The 16,055-nt window shown below is 41.5% G+C and overlaps 1 protein-coding gene across 3 annotated transcripts in view; it reads right to left on the bottom strand.

Annotated features, from left to right (window-relative positions):
* Window positions 1-15,696, bottom strand: part of LOC105916778 (latent-transforming growth factor beta-binding protein 2) — a 140,793-nt gene extending 125,097 nt beyond the window's left edge. For all 3 annotated transcript variants that reach the window (XM_036150700.1, XM_036150701.1, XM_036150702.1), the window contains exons 1-2: window positions 14,885-15,696; window positions 9,730-9,803 (exon numbers count right to left, since the gene is read on the bottom strand). In XM_036150700.1, coding sequence (XP_036006593.1) covers window positions 9,730-9,803; window positions 14,885-15,261 — 451 coding nt within the window. In that variant the 5' untranslated portion in view covers window positions 15,262-15,696. The remainder of the gene's footprint in view (window positions 1-9,729; window positions 9,804-14,884) is intronic.
* Between the last annotated feature and the right edge of the window lie 359 nt (window positions 15,697-16,055).

Raw genomic sequence — 16,055 nt, 5'->3', positions numbered from 1 at the left:
TAAAGTCGTGCGTCTATACAGTACATAGTTCTGCATGGTCTTAAAAATGCATGCGTTTAATTGTCTTTATTATAAGCCATAAAAAAACAACTATTAAATGTGCCCAGATTTCCCATTCTAGTTTCTACAATAAGTTTAGTTACACTATCAGTCAACAGTTTGGACTCTGATTTAATGGTTTGTTTTTATTGCTGCCTCTGGGAAGTAATAGAAAAAGGCAAAATATGCAGGATGTTTTGAATTATTTCACAATTTTGTGTTTGATACATCACTCTATATACCTTTGAGTCATAGTTTCGATGGCTTCACTTTGTCAAACAAATGAGTCATAAAAATAAGGAAGAGCCATTGAATTACAAAGGTGAGTCCAAACTTACATCGCGATTCATTCCTTTCTCTGTCACATTATTCTCTCCATTTTTACATTTTTTTGAATGCCCAAGCAATACTAACTTCTCTCATCATTTTTTTATTCTCATTGACTAAATTGGCTGGCATCAGATTCTGACAAAACTACAAACCCAATGATGCACAGGAGCAATAAGCCCGGTCTACAAGAATTTAAGGCCTTTCCTGAAAAGCTGCAAAAGAAACCTACTCATTAAAATGGTTCGCTGGCTTAAAATGTATTATTTAAAGAGCTAATTTTCCATGCTGATATTTTTAGATTAATATTATTTCTGTTAAAACATAGAAATATATATACCTACCTTTTGTAAATGTTTTGCAGATTAATCTAGTTTTGAGTAGCTCCTCAATGCTACACTTCTCTGTTCAGAGCAGCACATATAGGCAAGGGTCGATGTTGAATGGACCTCCTTTCCAACACAACTTTGTCAGTGGTTGCAATTTGAAAAGTATGTGGCTCAGGACGTCAAAACAGGGCTCAATAGCAACCTACAGACAGACGCACCAGCTGGAACAGAGAAAGCAGCATTCCTGGTTTGCTAAGGCAAACCCAGAGCGAGCCATCCAGCCTTTGTGCTAATGATGGGGTTTCCGTACTATAGTGTGTGTTCATTACAGGATCTGTCAAATAACCTATAACTCTTTCAAAAGGAGTGTCATGGACTCTAAACTGTAAACTGTGCAACCCCTACACATCCACAAAGGGCATTTAAAAGCCAAGGAGGACTCAGCGGTTGTCTTCGTTGCAATGATTTTCAGCCTGGGCTAAATGACATCACCAGAAACAACAGATTCCTGAAAACCTCTTTCTAATCTCGTAAATCAGAGAATGCTGCCACGTTTATTTGCTTCTCGTTGACGTCAGGTCACATCCTTGAATCAATCAAAACACGTCAATGTTTTCAGCGCCAAATATTCTACGGTTTTGTTTTCCTCATAGATTAGGAAAATCACAAAGATTATCATGTATCATCTCCAGAAAAAGTTTTTTTTTTTTTTTTTTTTGCAAGAGACAAAATTGCATCCACGTGAACATGAATTTAGAAGACTAAATAATGTGATGTTGTCACACAGCAGACTGCAAAAGATACCGTCAAAATATTTATGTTTCAACGCGTCATCGGGGAGGAAACCAAAAAGTAAATTGAAAGGATTTGAACCATCTAAAAGATGACAAACCTAAATATTTGGATGTTGTTTTTGAGGTCTGAAAAGGCTCACACATGTTATGATACTTCTGCAGCTGCCTCCCACATGGAAGATGAAAATCTGGGCATTAACCCTTTAACAGAGGGACAGAGAGGAAATCATAAAGCTGTGTTTCTGCTTTCTGTCGTCGGCTCTCGTGCTATTTTTAAAAGCAAAACACTTGCAAATTGATGAAGGTCACGTCTGGTTTAATATCTAAAACACATGAGCTGCTTGAACTATTTGCCGGATAGTTCTAAACCAAACAGAGACTCTTTCCAAAACAGTTTTTTTTTTTGTTTTCCTCTATTTGTGCATCACAAAGAAAAAAAAACCAATATTAATAGACACATTCAAAATGCAGATACTTCGTTTCCTCAAACATTTTGCTCTTGTCTTATTCCTATGAACGTCATGTGTGAAACCGTTTCATAAGATGGATATTTTGTTATACCCCTAACATCTAGTGATCATAATGGAAAACTGATTAGGAAATGAATAAGGTATGACTTTCTTTACATAGTCATTTTTATAAAGCACAAAAATGTGCACATAAATGGATAAACAGTGAACAGATTAGGATATTATATACATGTATGAGAAGTATTAGTGACAACAATGAGCTAAAGCACACGGCCCAGATAAAGGAGTGACTTCATGAGCCATCTGTGAATGTACTTGACTAGCAAAGCCACAGCATGGACTTAAATCCAAGCAAAATACTCTTGAAAGACCTAAGAATGGCTGTTTACCAAAGCTACCCATCAACTCAGACGGAGTTTGGGAGGATCTGCTGAGAACAACAGGAGAACCTCCACCCAAAACTGGGGTGCCAGCCTTATGGAGACAAGATCAAAAAGACTTGAGGCTGTGGTTACTACAAAAGATGCTTCAAAAAGTATTAAGCCGAGAGTGTGACTGCCCAGGTACATATTATGTTCAGTCAGTCCTGTTCACATCAGTCAGTTTATAGATTTTAAAGAAAGATAGCCATACTTTAATTATCTTTAGAATAAGTCTGTAAAGCAACAAAAGTAAATAAGTAAAATGTTATTTGTATAGCACATTTCACAGATAAAATCACAAATTGCTTCACAAAACACAAAGGAAAAGCCCATAAAACATGACACCAAATTGAAATAAAAGCCTGTCTATACAAATACGTTTTTAGCTGCGTTTTAAAATGGTTCAACAGAAATCCACATGACGTAAAAACTACGCGAGAGAAATCCACAGTAGGGGTGCAACAGCTTGAAAGGAGCGATACCCACGAGTTTTAAACCTAGGGCTAACAAAAGATTGTGATCAGCAGACCTCAGAGCTCTGGCAGAAGTCTGAGGCTTAAGCATGTCGGAAATATACTGGGGGGGCCTGACCATGCAGGGCCCTAAAAGTTAAAACAAGAAGTTTAAACTGGAACCTGAAATTAACTGGTAGCCAGTGAAGAGCGGCTAGAACTGGAATTATATGAGCTCCCCTGCTAGTCCCTGTTAAAAGTCAAATTGACAGGGTGTGAATACTTTCTTGTAACACAATAATCATAACTGCTTGGCACGCTTCAATGAAATATATAGTGTGAACAGATCTTGTTCACAACACAAAACAAACGTTTTAAGCACCCTGACATTAGCTATGTTTACATGTGCAAAATTTCACGATCGGATTAAAACTTACTTGGATTAAATAATCGGATTGTGCCGTTTATATGGCCACACAATCAATTATTCCGATCATAGTGCGTGTGTATATGCACCTGTCTTTATTCAGAATAGAACCACTCTAACAAGCGCAGTTATAAAATTCCCCTAAAAAACACAGAAGAAGAAGTACTTCTGTCTTTGCTAAACTACAAAAATAGTAAACAAAGCAGTATTGTACGAGTTCGTTTGTCTTCAAAGCGCCCAGGCTGGACTTGCATTAGGTCCAATTTTTAACTCTTTTATTTTGTTCAAACAGAAAGGTAGTATCGTGAGCCCCGACAGTATTTCCGGCACTCACTAACGCGGAAATACGTCATGCTTACGTCGGGCGCACATGTGCACTCAGGTCAGTTAGCCACATTCAGAACAACTTGATCCTTACAAGCGTTTATATTCACGTGGATCAGATTATCAATCGGCATAAACCACCCCCCTCATTTAGATTACAATATGATTCGAATTGAGTTTAATCCGATCATCATACTCTGATTGGCTTGTTTACACGACACTTTTTTATTCCGATCGGCCGTTTATTCCGATTACTTTTGTCCGCGTAAACATAGTTACTGTTGCTCATAAGGAAAACGTTGAAGCTCTTTAAATCTTCTGCAACACTGATTTTTGTCCTACTTTATTTGACTGAGCATGAGTATACAAGAAAGATAAGATGCAAGATTTTAGATACACTAGTCAAGCCATCTAGATTTGCTAAACAGAAATGTGAATGGCTGAGGAGGCACATTGAAGTCCAAGAAGAACCTGAAAGAGGTGCCGATTTAACGGAAATACAAACTGTGTCTGCAGGTCAGAATAATATCAGATAAAACATTGGATGTAAAGATTGGAGACTTGGTCCTTTTTCATTAGGTCACAGGTTTAGTGTCCAGGCAACCAGATCCAAAACTGCTCATGTGATCAGTGAGCTAAATCAACGGGCATTTGTAATTCAGATGTTATGAATAGCGATACTGCAACAAGATCCCCCCCACAGCTAAAGCTGCTTTGACTGAAAGCCTCATTCAAGAGTCTAAAGAACTGTGAAGGATTTTGCTGCAGGCAGATACAAATGAGGGAAAGATATGATTTTTCTCCAGAGTAATCTTCTTTAGAGTAATGGGAGTTTTAGGAGTCTAATGTAATCGTTTTGTGCTGCAAACCCCAAGTTCACAGCTGTAATTACATGCCGATGTACAAGAACATAATTGAGGGTTACTGTATTTACCATCAAACGGGCCAAATATTCAAACTTGCACTCCAATTCCACAACTAAGTAACTTATTAGTTAGTAAACAGAAGCCATTCCTCACACAAGCTGCCCATTGATACAGAATCTGCTGGTAGTAAACCAACATTCCACTTCCTCAGTTTGGAAAATTACTGTTTTGGCAGCTGCACAACATCCCATGGCTAACCACTGCCGACAGGGTGAAATTTGTTGAAATCTCATCTAGTGATTAATGTTATCTAATTAATTATGAAATGACATCTGCTGTGTTTCAGACAACCAAGTATTCGAGACACTGGCATGAACGTCAGTGAACATGGCAGCAGTAGACTAAAGTATTCTACCCCTTAAACTCCTTATTTGGTCAAATTACAGCCACAATATTTATTTTAGGGCAGCTCTGAGCGTCTAAGGACTGATTTTTTTTGTGCCCATTCTTCTGTGTAAAATAGTCCGAGCTCTGTCAGTTTTGGATGGAGTATATCAATGAACGTCCATTTTCAAACCTTGCCACAGATTCTCAGTTGGATCTACCACATCAATGTGTTTTGGTCTAATTTGTTCCTTTGTAGCTCTGGCTGTATGTTAGTGGTTGTTTTGCTGCTGGAAGGTGAACCGCTGCTCCATTCTTAAGTGTTTTGCAGACCTTTGCAGGACTTCCTCCAAACCTGCCCTGTGTTTAGCTCCATCTGTGCCTCAGACTGACACTTCTGACAAACTTTCCTGTCCCTCTTGAAGTAACGCATCCCCACAGCATCCCTTACCTGACTCCTTACCTGACGGAAACCTTCCGTTGAAGTAATTTTGGGAAGGGGCGAAAATACTGGTTAGCTGATTGGCCTATGTTGGTGATAAACGGGCCAAATAAACCAATCAGATCAACGAAGCATATGACGTACTCGTCAACATGCTTCGTCGTCACTAAGTTACGAGCGACGACGAAAACACAAGCCAAGCTACTCTTGCTGCTGCAGGTAAAGGCTCGTTAGTTCAGCAGAGAAATACGATAAAACTTGCTCGATAGCCACGCTAACGCTAGTTTCATCGGCTGAAGCCGCCATGTTCTTTAGACTGAACTGTCGCTTCTCGTTGCGTCACACCTCAACCCGCCTCAAAGCCAACGCTGATTGGACGTTCGTTTGGTGAACGGCTCCAAATTTTCTTTAACGGAAAGTAGCCAGACTGATCTGCGAGTGAAACCTTGAAAGCTCGCGAGATCAGGATGGTCTCACGAGGCTACAGCATCCCCATTAAGATTCCAGAATGGTGGTGGTGTTTTCTAACCTTGCCTGCAAGTTTCAAAAAAAGTAAAAAAACAAAGCAACTGGACTTGTTTTTTGTAGTTGAAGACGTTTTGCTTCCTCTCCAGGAACCTCTTTCAATTCAAAAAGTCTGGAGTAATGTGGAGTACCAAGCTTTATACTACTGTCCAAACAAAGGCCTTGTAATGGCTTAGATAACATGCAAATTCCACCAAAATAGGTCCACCCCTTAGTAATGGGTGGTCGTTAAAGTTATTAAGCCAGCAGATTGAACTGAAACTGGTCCACTCCTCTGTAACAAGGAGTTGTTAGCGTTGTTGTTGGCCTGGCTTAAAGGAACAATGTTTTGATCACTCGTATGAGGATGAGAATTGAGGTAATGTTTGGCCGGAATTAATCCTATAGCTGTGTTGTAAGTTTTTGAAAGTTGGAACCTAAGGCCCCTTCTCTGTTGCCTGTGGCCAATCACGTTGCAGTATTGTGGTTTAAGGCGGGACAGACAACTGTGACGAAAGCAAGAGCTGCCGAAATAAAGGTATGTAGCTGCTGCCACATCTCTTTTGTAAGAATCCACGATTTTCATCTTTGAAACAACAACAGCAAGAAATGCCTTGAACCTGTTGTGGTTTCTCGTGACGTCTGCTGCTTACATTTTCATTTGATTCCATGATTGGCTAAAATCAACCTTTGGTAGGCGGGCACTAGTTGTCGCTTCGCCCAATCAGCTCAGAAGTTCTGCTGAATGTCCCTTCTTTCCCTGCCTGGGTGCAGACCCAGGTTGATAATGTGCAGAACGCAGAGTGCTGCACATTATCAACGTTTCTTGCCAGGTTGGTGTTTTCAGGCTCAATTTGTGTAGCTAAATTTCCATCTCACAGTGTATTTCATTCAGGCCTAAAAAAGAAATCAGTTTTGGCCATAGCGCCTTCCTCCACATGTTTGCTTCTACCTCTGCTTGTGACAAAATGCAAACAGGGCTTTTCATGGCTTTCAACACAGGGTTTCTTCTTGCCACCCCTCCATAAAGGCCCGACCTGTGGAGTGCGTGACTAATAGCTATTCCTGTCCACAGTCTCCCACCTGAGCTGCGGATTTCTGCAGCTCCTCTAGAGTTAAGTTTTTCCCTGATTAATCGTCTCCTTGCCCGGCCCGTCTTGTGCCACACTCTTTACAGTTTCAGACGATGGATTAAAAGGAAGAAATGTTCAAGGCTTAGGAAATGGCTTCACAACCCTCCTGTTTCCTCCCCGATCTCGTTCACAACAAAACAACGGGATTTACACTGAGAATAAATGACCCACAGCTTGACCTCTGAGGGAGTTTGGTAATGCATTCAAGTGCTATGAATACTTTTGAAGGGCAATGTCTGTGAATCTCAACCGAGAACGATCCAAGAAACTGAAGTACGAAGTCTGAGCCAAAGCACTCCATTTATGTGCCGGCCCAATGTGAAAAACAAAACCTGTTTTTTAGCCACTTTTAATGGAATCACATAAACCTATCAACTTTGATCTTTAATCAGGACCATAACTTGGCCACAGTCAAATAAAGTAAAGCAAATAAAACCTTCATAGTAATTGGTAACACTGGCTAACTTCAGAACTTTGATCCACAAACATGTCTGTAATCACCCATCCTCAGCTTGTAGGACGTGGACAGAGTCAAGTTTTCGACAACAACATTTTCAGCATCAACCCACGCGGACGGATGTATTTCTTTTGCTAAATGTGTTTCAATAGAAGCACCGGCGGGCTTCCTGGGCAGAAAATAGCAGTCCAGTTCCTCCCACCTATTTGTTTTGACCCTAACCCAGATGGATAGGAAAGTATTGTTGTGACGCTCGCAGCTGACACTCTGGACATTAAACATTACATCACCGGCTTCAGTAGGAAGTTCTTAAATACATCTCAGCTAATTCCGGTTCTGACTTATTCTCACATGTGACAGGTTTGTTGCTTTTCTTTCCCCCACTGTGAAAATGTTTTCCCATACTGCTATTTTCTTAAAAAGCACCCTGGGACTCAGGCAGGGACTGAATAAAGCTTTCCTCCATGCACTAAACGCTTCCAGGGGGGGGGAGTCCAAGTCACTTTTTTCAGTTTGTGGCTTACATGTTGGCACCTTGCCGGAGGTCAAGGTGCCAACATTTTTTTTTTTTTTCAGAAGTCGATAACTTCGCCTCAGACTTTGGTAAGGGCCAAGCTCTGAGGGGGTCCAGATGGTTGGACAGACCCCTGCTCTGCTAAAGTGCACTCTCTTGCTTTGCACAGACACGTGAGGTAGAACCTGTTGTGGTACGTGAAATTTACTATTTCAGTATGTGCCTTCACGCTGGACGTAACATTGAGTTTGACTATCTGGTGGGATTGTGCAATATCGGGATTGGGCAGGAGGGAAGGAGGCCTAAGAGAAAGACTGCCGGGCCACTCAAGCCCCGTTGTGTAATTGACCAGCGAGAAAGTGTGTGTGAAAAGTGTTTGCATGTGTGAGGAGGAAATAATTACCTGCGAAAGGCACAGAGAAACAGTAAACACATTCTCTCACTCCTCCACGAGAGATATCCCTTGCAGTGTAGTACTCGTAAAATTCAAAGATAACTTTTACTGAGAGAAAAAAAACGCCAGTATTCCAACCTGTTATTACAGTCTCCAGAAGACTACGGTGGAAGTAAACATAACATTTAAACATATCATAGACTAACCCTTGTGTACTCTGTGTTTTTAGATGAGTCCACAAGGCAAGATCTTTAACGCCTGTATGTGTTGAAGAACAAACCAAAGCTCAACGCAATGTGTTTTACGACCATTTTGTGCGGTAGACAAACACAAAGTGGTGCGTAACTGTGAACCTGAAAGAAAACTCAATGCACCCACGAATGCAACCCTGCAAAAAAGATGGCCATCCATCTAAACTGACAGGTCGGCCAAGGAGAGGAGATACCCACGGTAAACCTGCAGGAGCTGCAGAGATCTACAGCTCAGGTGAAATAATCTGTTCAAAGAACTATTAGTCACGCACTTCACAAATTTTATCTTAATTTTACAGTCATCAAAATTTTCTTAATTTTATTTAATAAGAGGTCCAATTTGCCGAAATCCCTGTTAGGGACACATCAGTCACAGGGAAGAAGGTGCTCTGGCCAAATGTTGAACTTTTTGGTCTACGTTCAAAACACTGTGTAGTAAGACTGGACGATATAGAAAAAAACATAAAATAGAAATCATTTTGATCAATATCAATAATTATTAAAAAATTCTAAACATATTTTAAGTGCAGCCCTGGCCATTTTATGCTCACATGTCTATTGTTTAATGTATATATTGTTATTAATTATCAACAGGCTCTACTATTTGTAGGAAAAACTAAAACTGCACATTAGCCTGAACACACCATTTACATAGTGAAACATTTTGGTGGCAGCACCATGCTGCGGGAATACATTTCATCCCCGGTACAGAGTTGATGAGAAGGTAGATGGAGCTAAAGATAAAGAAATCTTGGAGGAGAATCTCTCTGTAAAGACCTTAGACTCAGATGCAAGTTCACCTTCCTGCAGACCATTAACATACAGCCTGAGTTAAACTGCTTATCACAGACGCTTTCCATCCAATCTCACGCAGTTTGAGCTATTTAGCAGTGAAGAATGGGCAACACTTCTAGTTTCCAGACAGAATTGGAGATGCAACTGCAGGAAAAGGTGATTCTGCAAAGCATTAACTCAGGGGGTGGAATGAAAATGGACAGCTAACCTTTTTTTGTTGTATGTAAATAACATTTTTAAAGACTTGAAAAGGTGAAAAAAAGTTTAAAAGGTATGAATTCTTTCAGGAACAAAATTATTATTATTCTAAAGGTAAAAGGAGGCGAAAAGCAGCATTTACACTATGGTAAAGATCAAAGGCTTTGAAGTTTGCATATAGCGTGCAACAGTTTTAATAAAACTCACGTTTTATGCAGCGGTTTGTTCCTGGAGCCACCGCCCAACCAGAGCAGCACTGCTGACCTCCACACACGTTCGGCCTAAAGAGAAAAACAGTCAATTAAGACTTTCATAACATTTATCAAAAAAAATATGACCTTACACACGTTCATTATAACCTATCCATCTACCTTCTTTACAAATCTAACCCTGTGCACGATTGTTGGGGTAGTGATACCTATCTCCAGCAGTCAAAAAAAAAGGAGGTGGGGTCTATCAAGAAGAGACATAGGAGAAGAACAATATTGCACACACATTCTTACCTAAGGGCAATTTAGAATCTCCAATTAACCGAACAAGCGTGAAATCTAGGCATGCACGGGAACAACATGCAATCTCCAGACAGAAAGGCCCCAGACTGGATCTTCTTGCTGTGATGCAACAGAGTTAAAGGATAACTGTGAATTAGAAAGGGCTCTAACAATAAAATCTCTCTTTAAAGGCTGGTGTAATTTCTAATCCTTCTGGAATGACTGGCCTGTGGATATAAACACTTCTGAGAATAAGCCGCTCCTAACGTTTTTTTTTATTATTATTATTATTAATAATTTTTCAGAAAGCTCTGTCTTACGGTGGACCAACAAGTCCCCATTCTGTTAGATGAGAATCCAAAGTGAACACAAACAGAGTTATTTGAGCCTTGCAGGGATTATGTGAGACACGCGGGACATGAAAAACACCTCGCATTTTCTATAAATCACTCAGCAAATGAGAGATGGCAAGTTTTAAACAGTCAGAACTGGATTCTTTGCACTCTCTAATCCGCACCTGTAGCCCAGGCCAAATTTCTTTTTTTTTTTTTTTTTGTTAGCGAGGCAGATTAAAAAAGGCACCAGACCGCAAAAAGCAACTCCAGAGCAGCAGTTAACGTGCTGGGATGGATCTGCGCCCCATCATCCTTTCACAAGATATTACAGTAAGTGGATGTCTGACTCATGGTGATTTGAGAAGATAACAGGGATTGACTCGTTGACCTCAGATGGATTGCGCTTATTAGATGCTGCAAGTGTTCCTGAGGCGTCACGGGGATAACGTGCAGTCGCTTTGGGCCCTCTGGCAAGCTCGGCTTTGTCATTAATCAAGCACATCAGGCCAAGCCCGTGCCAAAGATATCAGTCATCACGTTCAGATTCCATCAAGGGATTTCTGTATGTAATAGAGACACTAATGCAACATTACTACTAGGCTCCATGGAAAAATATGGATATGCACAGATACACCTTTTCCAGACTTTGATGTGGAGGGCTATCAGAATCAACCTGAAATCTAGGAACTGCATCGATAAAAAAAAAAAAAAGTCGATTTGGATGTTCATAAGGGTTAAGTGTACCCAGATCTGCCAGTAAACAGGAGGGCTTGAGTGGGAATTGCAGGAGGAAATGTGTCACACATTCACTTTTGCTAACCGGCAGCAGATGATTCATCTGAAAACGCTTGAATAAGAACCATAAAACTCACCATGCAGACTACTATAAGGCAGTGTTCGCCAGATTTATGTAACACTTCTTTAATGGTTCCCCAGGACTCAAAGAAACCCATTCATTCTCTGTTTTTTGGGGGATAAAATCAACCAAAGCACTTACCACGTGCTACAATAAAGGAAGCTGGATGTTATACTGAGGCAGGGTGTTTCCTTTGAACAGAGGTGGAAACAGATCGATCATTTAAGTATGCCTCGCTGTAATTAGACCCCAGGAAGGTTGTTCCTATTGGTTGTGATGGATAATAGATAATAATGGATTCATCACCGACACGAATGGGGCTTTGAACGACACAATGAAGCTGCTCTTTTCAAGGGGTGACATCAGTATAGAACGGCCGCCTTCAGGGAATTTTAAACACAGGAAATGAGTGGATTAATTTGACTTTTTGGTGGATTACTTCTAATCTGGAGAGGCTCAAGGTGACACGTGCCGGCTCAAGTATGTGCAGAGGTGTGAAGAACGCTCTGGCCTCTTCCAATCTGTAAGAGGGCGAACCGTTTTACTTCTGTTGGTTGTTACTAATGGCACTCAAACGTTTCTGATTAGCAAACAAAGTTTTGATATGACATGAAGATAAACTGTTTAACTACAAAAAAAAAAAACGTTTCTTAATGGAAAAACCTATACAAATGAACCTAATCCTGCGGAAAAAAAAATACCCCATCCCCAAATACTGAATCATGAATGAACTTTGATTAACTACATTAGCGAGAAAGCTGCCCATTTTAATTGTCATCACCAGCCCTGCACAATCAATAAATCACTTAAATAGAACCTGTGTGACAACATGAAGTAGACAGAAGAAACCACATATTGTTGCTCTGAAGAGGTAACAAAACAACCCAGAATAACGTCCAAGAAAGAGGGTAAAATGGCATCTATGGGAGAGTTCCATGTTGAAAATAACTCGATCAACATGAAGGCTTTGGAGCGGCCTGGTCAAAATTACGAAATATATCACATGGAGATGCTGTGGCGTTATTTTTGCAAAGAAAACTGAACCAACATACAGTCAGATTTATAACAGAAGGATGCATTCTTCCTTGCCTGTATTCATTATTCAGACCAGACTTTGAAAGCTACTGTCCTGCAACTTTTAGATGCATCCCTGCCTCATCACACCTGGATCATAGGAATTGCTTCTTTTTTTTGTTTTGTTTACCAGGCCTCTGCAGTGCTGAAGGAAATACTGATGAGGGAATTCGGCCATTTGATTTGGTGCATTGGATCAGAGATGCATCAAAATTGCAGGATCTTTGGCAGCCCTGATTTATGTCATCAAGTCTTGTTTTTTTTTTTAAGTCAATTAGGTTACACGTTTTCTCCGTCCCCCTGGAAAAATAAGCAGTTAATAGGCCAGATTAAAAGACGTCTAACATTAAAAGCCTTACAGTGAATCATAACTAAGCATCTGAGTCTTTGACTTTTTTGCACCGGTCAAGGTTTAGCGAGAAACTGAGCATGTTGTTTAAGCTTCTTCTAACCTATTTAATTCCTCCCGTCTGCTGTTAAAATAAGCCTTCGATAAGTTAGTTACCTAATCAGTTTCCTCAAAGCAAATACTGATCTATTATGACACATTTGTACTTTGCTATCTGCAGCCTAAGGTGAGCTGTTACAATCCCGCTCTGATTATTATATAAATATTCACCGTCAGGTTGGGTTCAAGCCATGTCCCTGTGGAGCAGGCAGGAGAGGATACAGAAGGCTTCATTTAACAAAATGAAAAGTGCTCCGTTGTGGAAACAACCCATCATCATTTTAGAGTTAAACAGAAACCAAAAAAGAAAGAGCCACTGGAGAAACAGGTGTTTCTCATCATGGTGCGAATTTGCAAACGCTCACGAGCCAAAGCTCTGGCTGAGCCGCTGTAATAAATGGTCACAGCAAGAGCACGGAGCAGAGGCACACAGACTAGAGCAGTGCTGCATCTCTATTACTGTGATTTATGTAATTATACGGTAAAGTGTAGTAACGACTGCGTGGTAATCCCATGTCAAACAGTGCTCTCACGTATGGACCGTTTATCTTCACATTGGCTGCTCGTCGCCGTGAAAAGCTGTCATGACCCGAGCTACACGGTGGAAAACAAGACGGCCCTGGTGAGGATGGTACGGGGAGCTGTGAGGGTCATTAGTGTGTCCCTACCTTCTGTCTAGAGTCGGTATCAGAGCTGCTGCCAGAACCGAGCTCTGAACATCGTCAGGGACTCCTTACGACCAGGAAGTTTTTGAACTGCTACAATAAACTGCCCCCATCACTTAAAAGCAGTAGCTGCACAGCTTTCTGCGTTATACGGGAGCTCTGCTGTTCATATCATGCACAACATTCCAAGCATTTATTCCTGCTCATTTTGATGACTGTAAAATTTGCGTCATCAGAAAAATTTAATATTACAAAAGATCAATAAAAAAGGAAGTTACTCCTGGAAAGTAGATTCATGTGCTGCACATTGGGTCATACGAAGAGCTACCTGTACTACCCGTGAACCACAAGTGTCTAAGCTCACCTTAACTTCAAGTAATATAAATGTGTTTTTAATGCTTTTGTCCACTTTAAATCTATGCAAATACAAGTGTGATTCAAAAGGAAGAGCAGCTGAATAAAACAGCATTTGAAATGCAGCTCACTGGAGGGTTGTGCTATTTCTTTGAACAGGCTTGAGGGCACCACATATGGTCCTGGGGGACTATCTGTTGCCCCCTGGTCACCATGGCGGTGGCCCCTGCTTTAGGGCATTAAAAATCAGCCTGTGGTTGTGCTAAAGTGCTGAGGAAGCCTAGGTTACTTTGTTAGCACTCTTCAGCTTGTCTGAATCGATGGTTCTGGTGTTTCTCATCTTGCTCCTGACATTGCAACATAAATTCTCTGTGGGGTTTGCATAACGTATTTCCAGTTTAAAACGCTGAACCCCGGTCTTCTATTCTCCCTCGCCCGGATAAGAAACCTCTGACAATGGCTTGTGGCTTAACTCGAGGAATGCAACAGCTGTAGCCCATGTCCTGGATACGTTGTGTGCGAGGCTTCTGGAAGCAGTGATTCCAGATGAGGTCCATGTCTTGTAACGCTTCCCTAAACCACCGAATGGCCTTTGCTTGACAATCTTCTCTTAGTTGAGGTTTTTCCTAAGGCGTGCGCACTTTTTGCCTGCCAAGCTTTTTCCTTCCACTAAACTTTCCATCGATGTTCCTGTTTAAGGCTCTCTATGAACATCCAGGTTTGTAAGTCCCCCCCCCCCCCCCCACATGGGCTGTGTATCCTGTTATGTTGGCCCTCTGTAACATCAAGCATTTTGGAGAAACTGAAATTCGCTTTTCATCAGTCATAATTGCTTTCATGTGACTTTAACAGCTAAACTCACAGCATATTTAGTTGGTCTAACCTACCTTGCTAGATGATAGTATAATAACATGTATGCAATATTTTGTGGCTTTTGTTACATCATCTGCTGGTTTCCCTTACAGGAAGAAAGGTTCAGATACAGTGGGCCACAACCACAGTACAGTAAACCCCATGCTGGCTACAGTAAAATAGGTCACTCGGAGCCCCGCTCCTGATCTGCTCCTCGTGTGAATGCGCATGAGTTGAAAACAAAATGCTTTAGTGTTTATTATGAACCAGAAAGCTGTCACTCTCACCCAGCCAGTCGCCTTGTGCTGGAAGAGCCGGGCTTGCTGCTTTGCCTGCGGTTCACTTTGCTCCTTTGCGGATGTCTGGCGGTGCGCTGCGCTCTGTCGTGCGGCGTGGAGACGAGGTCTTCCCCGGATGCGCCAGCAGCGTGAGCCGTTTCAGCTGTGGATGCTGACGCTCCCCTGGGCGTCCGGCGCGGAGTTGTGGGCTGGTCGCTTGTTGGTGTCCCCGGGACGTCCAGAGGAGCTTTGGAAGGCGGACCCTGACCGGTCTGCTGGTTCCACGCCGCTCCGGTCCTCTCACCTGCTGCCTCCCGGTCAGCGTCGCCAACCCGCATGAGCGCAGCGGCCAGAACCATTAAAACAGCTAACCCGACGCGCTCCATTTCGGTGGTGCAAAGTTTTGAAAGTAGCGCGCAAAACAAGGGGGCAGATCGCGTTGCAGATTTTAAGGGAAAGCCACTTGAATGTTAGCAGATCAATTAAAAAAAAACAAGGATCCTCTCCCAGCAGTGAAAGACGCCTGGATACCTTTTCATAATGCCCAGGTAAGACTCATGCCGAATGTCTTCAGGTTGTCAAATCAGCACCTGAAATCTGTCCAAAGGTTAAAAAAAATGTATATTTCTCTTCCAATGCACAAAAAAATTGTTACTTTAAGCAAACATTATCCCATCTGCTTTAGTTTATGTTTAAGAGGAGAAGTGGCGCAGAGAGAGGGCAGCGGCTGAGAGGCTGCTGAAGCTGTGCTCCTAGTGAGAGTTTGAACCGTGCTCCCATGAATATCACCTCCTCCTTGGATCTGAAGTCACTGGATTTTTTTTTTTTTTTTTTTTTTTTTTTTTTTTTTTTTGCAGGGGATTGCATGCGCTTTGCAAGAAGTAACACCCCCTTGTGTTGCATCCACACACGAGTCCATGTGGCCACACATATTTTCCCCACTGCCAAGTTACATGATGGGTTTCTTGCAGCAACTCTTTTGAACGCACGCTGGACCGAGCGCGGATGCAGCTGCTTCGATCATTACCGTCAATTTATATTTGAACTGACAAACTATTACAATGTCATAAAATTTAAGATTGCCGCAACTTCCAGATGTTTTCCTGCGAGAGTTTACGTTTCTGATTGCTGGATTAGTTTTAGTTAAGGCTGTGGATTTTATGTACAGATGTAGGCTACG

Source organism: Fundulus heteroclitus, chromosome 19 (genome assembly GCF_011125445.2).
Source record: "Fundulus heteroclitus isolate FHET01 chromosome 19, MU-UCD_Fhet_4.1, whole genome shotgun sequence".
NCBI classification, from domain to species: Eukaryota; Metazoa; Chordata; class Actinopteri; order Cyprinodontiformes; family Fundulidae; genus Fundulus; species Fundulus heteroclitus.
The sequence above is the reverse complement of the archived record's forward strand: the minus strand, read 5'-3'. Positions and strand labels throughout refer to the sequence as shown.